The 17,658-nt window shown below is 42.3% G+C and overlaps 1 protein-coding gene across 1 annotated transcript in view; it reads right to left on the bottom strand.

Moving 5' to 3' along the window:
• The window catches only part of TUT4 (terminal uridylyl transferase 4), a 90,077-nt gene that overhangs the window by 25,087 nt on the left and 47,332 nt on the right, over positions 1–17,658 (bottom strand). The window contains exons 16-24 of the mRNA XM_066597592.1: positions 16,455–16,558; positions 15,210–15,267; positions 15,030–15,133; positions 14,225–14,314; positions 12,636–12,749; positions 9,975–10,052; positions 8,397–8,574; positions 8,238–8,285; positions 1,036–1,118 (exon numbers count right to left, since the gene is read on the bottom strand). Of these exons, the coding sequence (XP_066453689.1) occupies positions 1,036–1,118; positions 8,238–8,285; positions 8,397–8,574; positions 9,975–10,052; positions 12,636–12,749; positions 14,225–14,314; positions 15,030–15,133; positions 15,210–15,267; positions 16,455–16,558 (857 nt within the window). The remainder of the gene's footprint in view (positions 1–1,035; positions 1,119–8,237; positions 8,286–8,396; positions 8,575–9,974; positions 10,053–12,635; positions 12,750–14,224; positions 14,315–15,029; positions 15,134–15,209; positions 15,268–16,454; positions 16,559–17,658) is intronic.

The following is a 17,658-nucleotide window of genomic DNA, read 5'->3' as shown; positions in this document are numbered from 1 at the left end:
ATCAAGAAATAATTACACATTGCAACAAACCGTGAAAAAAATCCAACATGACAAACATATCGGCTGTAACAGAGCCAGTGCAATTTCTTACATGGCCAGCCACACAATATACCCAAGAGCCATGAGGCAAGGGCCTAGCAAAAAAAAAATTAAGGCTGCATTTTAGCACCTGTATTTCGACCGGGACCGCACGAAATTCAACTCAACAGTGATCATACAGATTCTATATGAGAAAATGTGGCTGAAAATGGCAGCAGGGAGGAGCACTACATCTCCTGAGCTTTTAAAAAGTGATTTAGAGACATTTTGTGGTTTCAAGTATGACCTCCCCCAAAGTTCTTTCTATGTGACTGACTGAGCAGTCATATGCACAATAAATGGCACATGACCAGAGCCAGCTTCTTCTGGGTGCGGGGCTCCAATACTAGACATTGAATAGTGCAAAATATTAGAAAAAGGCATACTCCTCCTTCAGTGGCTCCCCGTCTCGCAATGGAGCCCCAGACCAGGATGAAGCTGGCTGTGGTTATATGCCATTTATTGTGCATATGACTGCTCAGTCAGTCACAGGCTTCAGTTGTGAATCTGACACGATCGCCAGTGATTGGTTGAGCAGGCACATGACTGCAGCCAACTTCTTTAATAGTGAGAGCAGGTCTTCTGCTTTAGAAAATGCAGAGGGCAGAGAACAACTGATCTGTACAGCAGAAACTTTACATAGGGGGTGAATTGTCTACAGAAAGTCTGCCTATGCGACACATGTGGACAAGGCTGAGCCACCACTGATGGATAATATAAAACTGGGCGAGTTCATTGTTTAGATCCCATCAGCCTTGTCCAGGAATAGTTGCTGGGTGCTAAACTAGGAGACAAGCGCTTTTCATATTGTGCAGTATGAGCCCAGTCTTCCTTTACTCTCAAAATGATATAATCACTGAAGACCTCCTTGACAATGCATGAACCAGATCTTTTATCATAGCATTATAATATCCTAGAGCATCTTGCCATTTTATCTAAAATAGCGTAAAGGCTTACTGCTTCGTGCCCCGGCTGTGGATAGAATGGGGTTCCAAACAACTTCCTTCCGTTAATGAACGCCTTCATGATAAAATTAGTCACTGAAGGAAAGAATGTGAGAAAAACATAAGATAAGCTTTACTGATGCTTTCACCTACGGAAGCGGATGCAAAAAATTGTTATAGCAAATATCAGCTACAAAGTACAAGTTTCTCCTTTGTTTCTATTATAAACACAGGGTATTAAGGCTGGCTTCACACAGGGTAGATTTGTGGCGGAAATTCCGGCTGGAATTTCACTGCGGCCGCTAATCCCTAGGTTGGCCAGTCATTTGGACGAGATTTGTCAAAAATCTCGTCCACATGGGAAGGCCAATCAGTAGAGGCAAAGCCGGCGCTGCGGCGCGGATTCCCCGGCCGCAGAATATCTATTTTTTTCTCCCGTAGAGAGAATGGCCGCAATGGAAAAGCATGCGGCCAAGCCGCTCCAAAACCCACAGCAAAGTGTCGCGGCTTTTGAAGCTGCACTTCCCCGGCAAAAATCATGCGGTTTTTGCTGCAGAAAAACCGCAAGATTTCCGTTGGGATTCCACCCTGTGAGAAAGTAGCCTCAACGGGGCACCCCCCCCCCCCCCTCAAGATCTCATTAGTTTAACACTTTCGGTATAGGGACCAGGAAAGCTTCCAGCAAATATGCAAACATATCCATCCATACATCCCTATTAATATGATGGAAGGGTGTCCTTATGTGGTGGTATGTGACATTCTATAGATTTATTTAGATATAAAAAGAAGCACAACAGTATGACGGCTATTAACCCCTCAATTACGCGGCCACTTTCCCCCCCCCCCCCCATTTTCGTTTTTTTCCTTCCCCCCTTAAAAAAAATCGTAACTCCTTTATCCATAGATGTCGCTGTATGAGGGCTTGTTTTTTGCGGGACGAGTTGTATTTTCAAATGGTGCTATTTAAAGTACCATATAATGTACTGAAAAACTTTTTAAAAATTCTAAGTTGAGTAAATGAGAAAAAAAAACAAAAAAAAACACATTCCGCCATCTTTCAGTGCGTCTTGTTTCTACGGCGCACAAATTGCAACAAAAGCGACACAACTTCATTCTATGGGTCAGTACGATTGCTACGATACCAAACTTGTATAGTTTTTTTTACTGTACTGCTTTTTTTCAAAGACATTTATTTTTTATTATGTTCTGCGGTCATATTGTGTGCGCAATAACTTTATTTTTCCGTCAATGCAGTTGAGCAAAGGCTCATTTTTTGCAGGATGTCCTGTAGTTTATGTTAGTACCAATTCGGAATACATACGACTTTTTGATCGCTTTTTATTGCGCTTTTTCTGTGAGACAGGGTGACTCAAAAAGAGCATTTCTGTCATTTTTTTTTTTATTTTCTTTTTCGGACGACGTGCCCAGTGCAGGGTAAATAATGCACTACGTTGGTAGATCGGAATTTTACGGACGCAGCGATACCAAATATGTATTTTTATTTTATGATTTTGATTTTTTAATTATAGATATGGCAAAAGGAGGGTAATTTAAACTTTTATTCCTTTTTTTTTCTTTTTTAAACAATTAAAAATACAGTTTAAAAAAAATAAATAAAGTTTTCTTAAGTCCCTCTGGGGGACTACAACATGCGATGCTTTGATCGCTTCTGCAGTATGACGTAATGCTGTAGCATTACTGCAATTTGACAGGCAGCCTATCATAGGCAGTCACCTAAGGCAGCCCTGGGCCATTCAAAAGGCCCCCGGCTGCCATGACACCTGCACGGCTCCCCCGATCTCACCGCGGGGGGCCGTACGAGACCCCCGAACACCGTTCGGGGGATTTAAATGCCGCTGTCAGAATTGACAGCAGCATTTAAAGGGTTAATAGCCCCACGACCTGTCTTCATACATACAGTGACGCTCCAGGACGTAAATTTACATCCTGGAGCCGGAAGAGGTTAAAAGGCCACTTTGACAAAGACACATTTTTGCAACCCTTTTTCCCCTGTACTGAAACCCGGTCACACTCTACAGGTCTCATAAGTGTATTGCAGCCACTTCCCTGCAATGCAGCCCCCTGTCTGATGCTTATCAGGCACCATCTTGTTGGTTAGGGGTTTTTTTTTGTTTCACCTTCACAACAATCCCATAATTAAGCAGCTATAACATTTTCTGCATGCCTGATAGGGGGACAGTAATCAACATTACCATCTATATTCTTCTAAATAAGCTGCAGACCAGAAGTATGCAGTCAAGAGGATGAGCTGCGATCTCCTCTAGTATAACGGACAGGGGCTGTGCGATCAGCAGCACAGCTAATGAACAATCATTGCTCTGTGTAAAAGCAAACAAATGACTGTCATTCATATTCTTTGATGACTTTTCTACTTTTCTGAGTGACTATCTGATAGCTGCTCCATGTAAAAAGGTACTAAAAATGTTGTACCACAGTTTAATGTATTACGTTAAGATAATGCTACATCTGTACCCACAAGATAGGTGATAAGTATATGATGTCTGGGAGTCTAACCACCGGAGCAGCAGGGATCAGGAGAACGGCACACTCCCAGTGCTACTAGGAAATAGAGCAGCAATGCGCATGCATTTGCAGTCTTTGGAAGTAGCTGAATGAGAACTATACCATCGCAGTCAGTCTCATGTTTCCAGCGGTCAAAGACAATCAAATCATACATTTATCACCCATCCGGTGATAGGGAACAAGTGTTTTTTTGGTGCGATAACGCCTTTTAAGACTGCATTCCATGTTGCGCCCTAAACTGCCCCAACATGCAAGCTACAATACCGTGTAGCCATCAAACTGCTTCTATCTACTCTCCATTTAGTAACTATGCAGACTCTAACATTAGTGTGGTTTCGGCGCTAAAGTGTAATCACCACAGAGCGACTGTACGGACAATTCAGTGATTAACCCTTTCCAATCCACTGTCTGACGTCTAAAGACATTCTGATTGAAGGCTGTACAGCTCTGACGTCAGAAGACGTCAGGCAGGGTATTCCTACTGTAGGTTACTGGACGCTCTGTTGTCAGGGGACCTCTCCAGCATGTCACATACCGCAGTACTGGCTCTAGCCAGCAGATGGTGCCATTGTATGGTGGCAGAAAGAGAAAGCCCCCTGGGAAACCCTGAATCCAAAATTGGATTGCAAAGGGTTAATGTGCAAGAGGGTGGAGAGGTGAAGATCCACAGAGTTGGGACTCCTGAGTAATGTTCAGCTTACATCGCTCTGGTGTACTCATTTTTACATTGAAACTAAATAAATAAATAAAAAAGCGAACCTCTAAGTTTTCTTCTGACGATCTGATGCACACTGTACATTACTGAGCATCAGTAGTCAGAAGCAATTCAGTCAGCTTTGTTCAGGACCGGAGGGTTGCTTTAACCTTTTTTTGTCCCATTCAGAGACTTTAAAGGGGTGGGGAGAATTCATTAAGACCATATTAAGGCTGGGTTCACACAGTACAGATTTGCCGCAGAAATTCCGTGTGACAAATCCGCCCGCAGCTCTTAATCCTGGGATTAGCCAGTCATATGGGCAGCAAAACGCGTTGAACCATTATGAACCATGAACCACTAAATAATCATTCGTATCGTGATTTTTACGAACACCTTAGAGATGTAATTTCCCTCTCTTAGGATGATTATCTAAGCAAACCTTCTTTCTTAAGTCTAGTCTCTCTATACCTTTATGTGACGATTCTATTATCGCCACATTTTTATGTGTAAGTCATGTTATGTGTATGTTGTGAGCCTTGTCTAGATTTTTTAAAACTCAAGAATATAATTTTTAGCCAGGTCTAGTCTGTGATGGGATTAGCCAGCCATGTGAAAATTTTGCAAAAATCTCGTCCACACGGGGCGGCTAATTAGTCGCAGGAAAGCCGGGCGGACCTGGTGAAGCGGCACAGAATTGACAGCCGCAGCATGTCAATTCTTTTTTTTTTCTATTGCGGCCTCACTCCTCTCTACTGGGAGAGAAAGTTGCAACGGAATGCCGGTGGCCGAACTGCTCTAAAACCCGCAGGTTTTGAAGTTGCAGCTCTCACAAGGAAATCCCCCGGCTTTTCGGTGCGTCCAAACCGCGGGATTTCCGTCCCGTGGGAACCCAGCCTAAGACTTCGGTCTTAATGATTTCTGCAGGCACTAGATGAGCCTCTTTTTAAAAGTGCGGCAATCCACACACCTACTAAGAAACCTACACCAGCCATAAAGGAGTAGATTTCTGAAATCATTTATGCCAGTTTGACAAATTTTATACATTGATCTGTTGGGTTGTTGAGCCCCGCCCCCTCTAGACAAGCCACATCCCCTTCTCTTAAAGGTGCAGGGAGTGGCATACGTTTTAATGGTCATACATTTTTGTATGACCATAAAGCAAATCTTGCAGCAAGTTTTTCAACTTTTGTATTCCTAATTTAACTTGACAAATCCCCTTTGATATTTATTTTTACCCCCTTAGTGATCACCAATACGTCTTTTTACAACGGCCACTAATGGACCTAAAAAGATGTAAGTGCAGGTTTAAGAGGTGGTGGTTTAGCTGACTATTGATAAAGCAGGAGCCTGGCCAACAGAGAAACCTCAGAATTCTAGAAGTTTAACCCATTACATGCTACAATCAATAGAAACTGCAGCCTGTAAGCAGATGGCAGGGGAATCACAAGGTACCAATGGATTGCCATGGCAGCCAAAAACCTGACAAAGGCCTCCATTTAACTTAGCTCACTAGGCCCCGCCTCCCACAGAGTAATGTAGTGCATTCCACTAAGCCTATGACAACAGCCTATGAGATTCTCAAAGCACAATCATTAACAATCCCTAAAAGAAGAAAGAATGGGAAGCATTTAAAGAGACCAGGATGGATGAACATAGAACTTGCATACATACTAAAAAAGGAAGAGAAATATGTTTAGCAAATGGAAAGGGGAGGGTATAGCTAAAGAAGAATATAATATCATCTGCAGAAACTGTAGGGCAAGTGTCAGAAAAGCTAAAGCTAAGGCTTGCAACAGAGGCCAAAAGCAATAAAAAAAGGATTTGGGAGGGGGGGGGATGTCAAAAGCAAAAGAAAAGTCAAAAATGCTATTAGATGCTTACAAGATGAAAATGGTGAATTGGTTAAGAATGATGTTGAAAAGACTGAACTTTTAAATTGCCATTTTGTATCTGTTTTCTCTCAGAAAGTAGATGGAACATCAACTAATCTTCCCTGTGCTATTGGGGGAATAAAAGAATGCAGGCTATCTACATGCAGAGAGATAGTGAGGGAACACTTAGCTAACTTAAATGAATTCAAGTCTCAAGGTCCAGATGAATTACAGTCTAGGATACTAAAGGAAGCAGCGGAGAAAATTCCTGAGCCACTCGCCTTAATCTTTGAAAATTACTTGAGAACGGGAGAAGTCCCAGAAGATTGGAAAAGGGCAAATGTTGTCCCCATCTTCAAAAAAGGGAAGAAGGTGGATCCAGGAAACTACAGGCCTGTGAGCCTGACCTCTATACCGGGAAAGATCTTTGAACAAATTATTAAACAAGCATGTATGCAAATACTTGGATGAAAATGGAGTAATTAACCAGAGCCAGCATGGGTTTGTAACAAACAAGTTATGCCAGACGAATCTAATTTCCTTCTATGATAGTCTCAACAACTGGGTTGATCAGGGAAATGCGGTGGATATAGTATATCTTGACTTTAGTAAAGCATTTGACAAAGTATCTCATCCCATACTTATTGAAAAAAATGACCAAATATGGGATTGACAAGGCAACTGTTAGGTGGATTCACAACTGGCTGAGTGATCGTACTTAAAGAATGGTTATAAATGGCTGCACATCCAAGTGGAAGACTATCAAGTTGGGGTACCACAAGGCTCTGTCCTGGGCCCAGTGTTGTTTAACATTTTTATAAATGATCTGCAGGAGGGAACTGATGGGAAACTGATCAAATTTGCCGACGACACAAAGCTAGGAGGATTAGCTAACACTAGGGAAGAGAGAGAGCATTCAAAAAGATCTAGAAAAGCTTCCGCAGTGGGTGGCGACTAACAGAATGGTATTTAACAAGGAGAAATGCAAAGTCCTACATCTGGGAATGAAAAATGAAGAAAGCACATGCAGAATGAGAGGAATTGGGCTAAGCAGCAGCACATGTGAAAAAGACTTGGGTATACTAATAGATCATAGACTGAACATCAGTCAACAGTGTGATGCAGCAGCCAAAAAGGCAAACACAATTCTGGGATGTATTAAGAGAAGCATAGAGTCTAGATCACGTGAGGTAATTATACCCCTCTACTCTTCCTTAGTCAGACCTCATCTGGATTGTGTGTCCAGTTCTGGGCACCCCACTTTAAAAAAAGATCTAGACAAACTGGAGCAAATTTAGAGAAGAGTTACCAAGATGGTGAGCGGTCTGCAAATCATGTCCTATGAGGAACGGTTAAAGGATCTGGGAATGTTTACCTTGCAAAAAAGAAGGCTGAGAGGAGACTTAATAGAGGTCTACAAATATCTGAAGGGCTGGACCCGATGACCCTGGAGGTCCCTCCCAACTGTACTATTCTATGATTCTATGAATGCTTTGCACGAGCGCTGACAACCTTTTTGTAAAGGGAACATGCCGCCACCTATGAGCACGATAAACTGGAAAGATTCCACTGTTATGTAGAGTCACATTGTGGAACTTCCACTCTGCGGCATCATCTACTTGTTGCAGAAACCTCACTTGGATTTCATTAATTTCAATAGAATTAGTACAATGCAGTGCTTAAATCCACACCAAGTCTACAACAAAGAATGTGAAAGTGTAATTGTGAATTTTGGTACACAAATCGTCCACTGTGTCTAAACTAGCCTTAAGTCTAGGGTGGTGTTATCATGCGACATCCGATAGTCACCCATGACGTACATGGCATGGGTCAGGAAGTGGGTAATGTGGGTCCTGTGGCCGTCACAACTTCTACACCCCCACCTGTGATAATGCAGATGTTATGGAAACCCATAGTGCCCCTTAGTCCAATAAAGACTGAAAGTGCGCAAGACCATGGATATTTTGAGATACAGGAAATCAAATCAGGTATATCAAGTCTCTGTGTGCAAACATGCTGAGGTTTCTAGTAAGACATAAAAAAAAGTCACAAAAATAAGATTCAGCAATAAATGTAAGGAACAAAGTCCCATTATATACGCACTTTTTCTTGAGACTCCAGCTCCAAGGTTATGATTAAGGTCAAATGGGTCTAAAAGAAAGGGAAAAAAAAAGGAACAGAGTAATTTTTCAGGTTATTGATCACATGAAAACAGATAGGATACTTTAGCCTGTTTTTATTAAGATGCAGCGTAATACAAACCTTCAATGGCGATGCACTTAGACGTCCATTGTTTCTCAAACGTTGTGAGCAATTTTTTCTGCCTGATGCTGATGACGTATTCCTTAAAGTCAAACTCTTCCGTATAAAACCTAAGGAACCCGAGCCACAACTCCCCCAGAGATTCTTTATTCTGTCCTAAATATGGAAACCGGCTTCTCTGTAATTAAAAAACAAAACAGAGAAACCCATGTAATAAGCCAAGTCTGAAGGGCCAGCAAACCAATGGAGTGCTAGAATATGGTAATCTACATGTATTATAAGCGCTGTCCGTTTCTTGGTAATGAAGCCCTTATAGTCAACGCCATCTACAAAGATTGCTCATGATTTGTGATGTAATTACACTTTACAATTCAAAGATTCATCCAGCTGATATACTATGTTCACTGCAGGAACACACAGTAGCTACATCTGCACCCCGGTGAATGAGGGGTTCAAAGGCCCTTCTGCCACCTATGACGTTACCAGTATATATAGGTGAGGCCCCAGTTATAAATTTTGCATTGGAGTACAGGAGCTTTATTACTCCTCTGGTCCCCAGTAGGACACGGCTGCTGCTTCTTCTTGCTTCCGTCTATGCGCAAGCTAATTGTTTTGCAGCAGTTGTAAAGCGAGCCACAGACATGCTAGAGCTGATAGCCATCAGCCCGACACATTCAGCATGGCCAATGGTGCAAGTTACTTTATCAGGAGGGACAAGTATTCCCTTCTTAAAATCTAAAACTATAAGATTCTTGTTTCCCTGACCATGAAGCAGCCAGTCAAGACGAACAGATGTCTAGGATCCGTCTGAAAATGGAAGTTTGCACACAATATTAAAAAGGGATTGTCCGAGTTATGAAAGGTCATCTCAACGGGTCCCCTATGGTATAAAATAAAGCAGCTGATACTTACCGCTCGCCCCCTACCGCCGCCTCCGGGTCTCCTTCCTGTTGCCCCTAATGACAGCCCCTAATGACAACTCTTAGCAATGATCGCCGAGTGCTGGTATTGGCTGCAGCAGGTTTATGGCATCTCACAGGCTGACTGCAGCTTGTAAACAATAGAGTAGAGACCGGACCCAGGGAAAGACAAGCGGAGAGCAGCTTTCTTATGGGCCTTTCACACGGGCCGACAGTCGGGTAAATGACTGCAGGAGTGCTGACGTCACCGCTTAGGTCGTTAGCACTCGTGCACAGCATTTACATAGAAAGACTTTACCACTGGATCGTGTGGCTACCAGTCTGCCTCTCGCTCAGCGCTTCACCTCCTATGTGAAGTGCTGAACATTTACACTAGATGAGAAGCCAGCGATGGTTTTTAAGCTGACTGAAAGGGATCCATTGTTGTGGCATTCAAGGCTTTGATGGGAACTACAGTGCTGCATTCATAGAAAGTCTTCCTGTACAATCTGACTGAGCTTGTGATGGGGTCTGCAATGCCAAGTGTGTTCAGAACCTAAAACAAATTTATTGGCTTTTGCTTGACGTAACAGATTAAGATGGAAAAAAAAAAAAAAGTATCATACTGCCTTCATTTGCATACTAATCTAGGTTTCCTACCTGGGAACAGAGTACTCACCAGCTCTTCAGTGTTCTCAAAGAAAAAGGCATTCCAGCCATCCACCATCCTCCGTGGAACAACATGCCCGTCGTATATCTAAGAATTGCAGAAATAAGACCATTTAAAAAGGAGTTTTCTGCTTAGAACTTCTGTTATCAAATCTCTTAGAATGCTATTTTAAGTTAAAGCTCTTTTACACGCAATGATTATCACTTAAAATTCGATCAAAAGCCATCTTTTGAGCGATCATCGTTGCGTGTAAATGTGCCCATCTTTAAATTTTCTGCCGAACGATGATTTTATGTTCGGCATAAAATCCATCGTTCTGCAGAAAAGCTGATAGCAGGGACTTCACGCTGTGTTCTCCACGGGGAGCGTTGATTACATTGTCTCAGCTGTCAGCCCTGCGGCAGAACAAAGGAAATGTAGTCAGAACAGACCACCCGCTGTTCTCTGAATATAGCTCTCGGCGGCTCACACGCAATAAGCTACTAATTGGCATTAGTATCAATTAGTAGTTTGTGCAAAATGATTGATTAAAAGCCATCTTTTGAGACATCATCTTCGTGTGTAAATGGGCCTTAGATGGAGGGTCCCCATTCACTCCTGAGGTGAAGGTGGTCTAAAAAGAGCAATGGTGGTCTAGAAACTTTCAAACACTAAGTTTATATATCCTTTTAACCCTTTCCAATCCAGTATCAGACCTAATCCGACATTCAGATTTTCCTGCAAATCTCTCATGTCAGGTGAGGCTCAGCACATATATATTACACTAGGAAGGACTGCACTGCGGAGCTGCTTAGTGCAATATACATATGCAGAACAGTCTGACGACAGAGCTATGTTCTGCATACTCTATATAATGTCTAACCGACAAGACTAGATTTCTAATGTCTCTAATTCTAATCTATTAGAGAAATTGATGCCAGTCTTATGTATTAATTTCTCGAATAGATTATAATTATAAGTGTGTTATACCAATATACATATATTTACAGATTATTTTCTCAATGTGAAACACTCAGAACTCACGTTTCATTTTCAAAAAATTCCTAATAAAATTATAATGAGAATTCATTTTTGAGTAATTCCAAGGAATCTACAACGTTCCTTCTTACACATAATAGGTGCTTAAAAAAAAAAAAAAGGATCACATATGGGTGGCAATGGACAAGGTCACACGTTTTGTTTGACGCACGCAGTGCAAATAAACGCGCGTAAAGACTCCCTTGTGACTGAGGCCTAAATAAGAGCTGGAGAGAATGTGAATGAAATGGAAATTGGATTGGAAAGTGTTAATATCAATAAAAATTAAGCAATTCTCTATTTCTCCTGCAGAAATTGAGCACTTGCTGCTGTTCCTCCATAGATTACAACTGACTATTGTAGGTCTCAGCAGCTGCGATCAGAGTTTTGTCATTGCTAGCAGTTTTCGGCTTCTTTCCCACGATCGTATATCGGCCGCCGTTTTCACGGCCGGCCGATATATGCTATGTTGGGAGAGATAAAATTGGTGAACGCCCGTTTGTGCGCCCGTTCAGACGACATGGGTCCCGGCGTATATGCGCCGAGACTACCATGCCATCGCCTCTTTTCCCGCCCTCCCCATTGCAGGCTTACCTCTCTTCTACCTGCTCGGTCTTTGAAATGGGAGGCGGCAGAGCTAAGCACTGTCCTGTCCCGCCTCCTCCCATTGATAGCTATGGCCAAGGGGTGGGGAGAGAACTGGAGCTTAGCCCCACCCACATCCTGCCCCTTGTCGACAGCCAGCAATGGGAGGAGGCAGGGCGGCGCTTAGCGCCACCCCGTCCCTTTCATTGCAGAGAGCCAGCGGAGAGGACAGGGGAGCCTGCACGGGCGGAGGAGAGCAGAGGGAGGATTTTTAGCAGCCACGCTGCTAAACTCCCTCCCACATGCGGCCGCTGCCATGGGGCTCCCATAGGAGCCCATGCAGCGGCCAACGTATTCCAGCCCAAAAGATAGTTCCAGGACTATCTTTTGGGCCCGACGTAAAAACACCCGGCGCTATATTGAGCTGGTCAGGTGCTTTTAAGTCACAGGAATACGGCCACGTGATCTGATGCATTGGAATCCAATGCATCAGATCACAGCGTATATCAGCCAGCCGTTTTCATATTCTGATATTACGCTCATGAGAAAGAAGCCTTAGGCCCAATGTCCATAGGCGGATTTGATTTGCGGAATCCTCACGGGTCACCCGCAATTCAAAGTGCCCATAGAGAAGCATTGGCATCCACAACTGAATTTAAGCATGCAAATTTGATCTGCGGACTGTTTGGTGTGGAAAACAAATCGCAGCACGCTCCATTTCAGTGCAGATTCCGTGCGGACGGGCTCAATAGAAGTCAATGGGTGCAGACGATCCGCAGTGCATCCACAAATACAATTGCGGATACACTGTGGATTTGAAGGTTAAAATCAATTAGGGAGGTGGGGAAACGGCTGGGAGGTGAGGTTGCGGATTTTTCTCTGCGTGGATGATCTCCAGTGCATCTGTGTGCATCTGCGCGAAAATCATCATTACATCGGCGATCTCCCACAAATGGTTTCCACAGGTCGTCTCCGGAAATCCGATCCGCCCGTGGACATGAGGCCTTATAAATTCATTATAGTCTCCCTTTGTACATTTGTACGCAACCCAGCCCAGTCAATTTTTACCTCTTGTAGCACCGGTATGACGGGTGGATTTCTCTGCTGGAGGAAATACAGGACCATAAGGATGTAAGCGTAGGAAGACAAACTTCCTCTTGATGCATCACCTATATCACAGCGCTGAAAGATAGCAAAAAGGATTTTTATTACTCCAAAACATAGGAGCAGTATATGTAGTTACAAAAGTATACTAGAGGTTCCTTTAAAAGGGGCTAAGATATGAACTGTCTGATTGGTGAGGGTACGACTGCTGGGATTCCCACACAATCATGAGAACGGAGATTTAGTCTCCCACGGTATAAACCAGGTGGTATTAGAGCATGCACAATGCCACTTCATTCCTCTCCATGGGACTTTCGGAAATAGGGTCATGTAGATAAATCTGCCGCAGAACTGATCATGACGATTATGGCAAAACTAAATTTATAGAGGTCTTATGTTGTAGCATTTTTGCGCAATATAATTTCTTTTGTTTACACAAAGACTTTGTGGCGCCCCATTTTAGGACCAAAACATTTTTATTTTTCGGTCAATAAAGCTGTATCAGGCTTGTTTTTTTGTGGGACAACTAGTTTTTTTATTGGTACCATTTTGAGATAGACACGTTTAAATTGCTTTTTTTCCCCTGTTTTGGAGAAGTTAGATTATCAGAAAACTATTTTGGATTACATATTTTTTTTAAAGAATTTAAAATATTACATTTTATATATCTTTTTTTAGTACAGGTTCTTATAGATGTGTAGTGTTTTTTTTTTTGCTCTATTTTTTTAAATATTTAACGCCTTGTGTAAAGTGGAAATAGTAAAAAAAAATTTCTATAAAAACGTTTAGATGCCATAGCCAACAATGACTGCATCACTTGTGGTGTTAAATGATGCAGAGGAGTTATTAGATGAGCAAGTCCTCATCATTTAACTCCTTTTCTGGGGAAAAAACCCCATATATGACAATAAGAGAGCAAATATGCTTTGTTTGTTTGTGGTCACACATTTCCCCGCTAGCAAACAAAAATACATGCCATCCCTCCACTGGGACAGCGAGCTATAAGAATCACAGATTTTCCCCACTGTGGGCTAGTCTCCCCTCAGTGAACACACACTAAAAAATGAAAGCTGTAAATTCAGTATTCCCAACTCCACTTGAAATGGCTGTAACTCCAGTTCTGTAAGGGCTAAAAACATGCATTTTGTGTCATTTTAATGCCAAGAATCTCAGCTTTAAAGTGACACAAACCATGTTAGTAGCCCTGAAAGAACAGGAGCTACATCTGTTAAAGGTAGAACAATTTCTGGTTTGTCCTAATCTGTAATGTCCTTTCCCTGTAGAACAAATGGAGCTCATCCAAAATTGCTGGGGGAGGGGGGGTGTTGGTAAGGGGGATGCTTTCAAAAGGCATCTCACACAGGTGCCAGTCAGAAGAGACTTGCATTAATAACATGTACCTGTTATTTATTCCCATGTACCTGTTATTTATTCCCACATTACATTTCACTTTGTAACAAATGTTTTCAAGTGACCCAAGCAGACTGTATGCAGCATTACAGTAAAAAACACTTCTGACAAATCTAAACTGGATTGCTAATAGCATCACTCACCTTTGCAAAGAACTTGACTGCGTATCCTAGGTATTTTACTCTTAGGTCAATGGCTGCATATGTAGCCAGCATCCGGGTGTTGTGCTGAGCCTGGAAAGAACATATACATAAAGGCTTTAGATAACAGCATCAGCTTATTATTTCAGTTACAGGACTCAAACACTGCATGAACCTTAAAGGTGACATCCCATGAAACCTTTTTATACCTAAAGTCCTGACAGGCTGATAATAGGCATTTTAAAGTAACTTGCGAATCTCTAATAGAAAAAAATATGTATTTTTTCTTCCGCGTACTCTCCTTGATGCCGCTGTGGCAACTCTGGACATTGTCAGCTGCCAGAAGGGGAAGGAGACGGATTTAGTTTCTTACCTCCCCTGTAGAAAGATTTCTCAGCTATACTGTCATGTTATCCCAGAAGCTGCTCCTTCTGGACTAGTAGGCAGAAAGCTATTTCTATTGACAGAGGATCACCATGCCCAAAACTATATAAAGTAATATACTCACTGTGGAGTCAGTCCGCTGCCATGGAACTTGACAGGTCACGTAACCCTGGCCAGAAAGCCTAGTGACATCCTGTAAACCTGTCACGTCCGCTTCTGATGTAGAAGCCCCAAGCCAGGTTTACAGGACATTCAGTGCAAGTAAACAAAGAACCAAAGAAAGGACCAGGAGCGGTAGTGGGGGAGCAGCACGGCAGTGGGGACGTGAGTTTTTTTGGTTTTTTTTAAAATGTATTTGGGCCACCCACTTCACTGCAATTAATGCTTAAAGAGATTGGAAAAACCCCTTTAAACACAAACATACCAAAGTGTTATATAGACTGATGTCTCCTTCTACTCCACTCTCCCTGTGCTCAAACTTCACGATTGGGACCTTGGCCGTTGTGATTGGTAAAATATTTTTTAATCCTATAAAGAACAAAGATGAGCCCATAAATGACACAAAATGGCCATGTATAATACGAGAGTACATAGATATACTTACCAGGATGCCTTTTTAAAACCTTCGCCAATCCTTCAATTATTTCTTTGCAATTGAGTTTCTGCAAAGACAAAACACACCAATTAAGTTCTCTTTTCACTGCAATAAGTAACAACTTCTTAGTTGAATTAACATTCTTTTAATAATGCCTAAAATTGTGGTAGTAAGTTTATAAAAGACACGACTCTAGTGATAAAAGCATAAACCTCTCCAATAGTGAAATACAGGCCACATGCCCTGAAGATCCGCTTCGTTCTGTATTTTAATGCATTTAATTCAGATTAAGGCCACTTCTACATAGCTGTCATGTGGACGCATTTTAGTGCCGGTCTAAAAGGGGTTGCCCAGCGAGGCTAAATGCTTACAAGGACCTGCAGTGTTGGAAACTGATGGCCAATGCAGACACAGAAGGGCCTGACTTGGTAATTAAAATGAGCTGAACAGCCATCCACCTCGATGGAAGTGACAGGCACATAAAATAGAGGGCAGACTACATGAGTAAGGGTCATGCGAAGGCCAAAAAAAAAAATAAATGTGGAGGCTCTCATACTGCAGGTTCATGCAAGTATTTGGTCTCCCTGGACAACCCCTTTAAAAGCACAGACCTTCAGAGCTGGACCAACCTTAAAGAGCTTGTCTTATTCAATATAATTTGTATAGTAATTTATTTATTACCGCCCCCCACCAAGCTGGGTACTCAAGTTACCGATCTTGTAAGGATGGAAGGCGGAGTCATCCTTGAGCCGGCTACCTGAACCATGATTGAACTTACAACCTTCAGGTCGTGAGCTAGAGCTTAGGACTGCATTTCTGCTGCATACTCAGAGCTATGAGTATCCTCTTTACAGTCCAGAATACCGAACCTCAGAAAGTAAAGCTTCTCTGATCTAATTTTATGGTGTGAGAATAGTCCGCAGTATTAAAAGGGGTTTTCCAACTATACGAGTGGGAGTCTGACTACTATCGTACAAACGTATGGCATAGCGATAGTGGTCAGACTCTCAATGATAAAACCTTTATGGCAGATCCTGAGACTTCCATCAATATAGGTTTCCTCATTGGCACAGGAAATATGTGGCCCTCGAAATGAGTCTACAGTCACATCTTAGGTCTCCATAATGTGGTAGGATAAAACAGCTCAACTCCTCGACTCCGCAAGTACATACAAGTATATTGATCATGCCCAGTATATGGCAACAGTACCATTTAGAATTATTTACGATTTACTAATCGCCACACATTTCTTACCTCTGCATTCTCATGGCCTTCTATGGTCATACAGATGTCAAGATCGCTGTCCCGAAATCCAAACCCATTCTTGGATGACCCGAACAAGCACAGCCTGGCATTACCTAGTTAGAGCATTTAGTAGATTATATTGTGTGTGGGTGTTTGGGTAGATCTCAAACAAAAACACATCTTATGTCATGTGAAATACCTTAAAAAAGGTTTATTTTTTTTTTTAAGTTTAGATTTATTTATCGTTAAATTATCTCTAACACCAAGATCCCCACAGATCAGCGGGAAGTGGTGTTCAATGCCGTTTCACAAACATGCTTGCTGTGTCTGGCGCAAAAAGACATGCCAATGAATCAGTACAGCAGTAATGGGGCTAGACAGCTGCTGCCCATTTTCCCGATTACCAATGGATGTCTGGGGAATAAGGCCAATCATGCCATTTAATATAACTTGTCAAAAAGGCCAGCTTCACACGGGTGTATCTGCACTCACAATACACAGAGAATAGAAGCCACTAATTTCAATCGGTTTCTTCACATTTCTGCATTTTGTACGTGTCAGTTACGAAAAAAAAAACAAACACACATACAACACAAAAAATAAAAAAACATGCTCTATTTTTCTGCATATTTGTGCACCAAAGGTCCCCACAGCATAAATGGGAGTTGCGCAAAGGTGTGCGCAATGCGCAAGGAAATGCGTGAAACAATGTAATTCCGCTGGAAAAACATCTGAAACCGATTAAGACTAGTTCGCCATTTCAATCATTGCGTCTGCTGCAGGCAAATGAACATGCCTTGTGGGTGCAAAAAGTACAGTAAAAGGTCGATGCACGCGCCAAAAAATGATCATTCCGCAAATGCGCTTAGCCGTGTGCAAATACGTGTGAAGCCGACCTTAGACAGGAACTTTATGCTGTGGATAGGCGATAAGCCATTTTGGTACAACCCCTTTAAAGAATCTGTAAAACATTAGATAAAAAAAGGTCAGGTCGTTGGGAGTCTCACCTCAATCTCAGTCTTGAGAATGGGGGTCCCGTGTCCCCCGCACTGAGGAAGACCTTCAATAGAGAGGTGGTCACGCTTGCGCAATGCTGCTCTATTCATCTTCAATGGGATTTCCAGAGATAGACAGACACTAATACTCTGTTCCCATAAGCCCCATTGAAGACAAGTGGGAGTGACTCGTGCTCCATTAAATCTCATTACTGCAG

The sequence above is a fragment of the Eleutherodactylus coqui genome, chromosome 3 (genome assembly GCF_035609145.1).
Source record: "Eleutherodactylus coqui strain aEleCoq1 chromosome 3, aEleCoq1.hap1, whole genome shotgun sequence".
NCBI classification, from domain to species: Eukaryota; Metazoa; Chordata; class Amphibia; order Anura; family Eleutherodactylidae; genus Eleutherodactylus; species Eleutherodactylus coqui.
The sequence above is the reverse complement of the archived record's forward strand: the minus strand, read 5'-3'. Positions and strand labels throughout refer to the sequence as shown.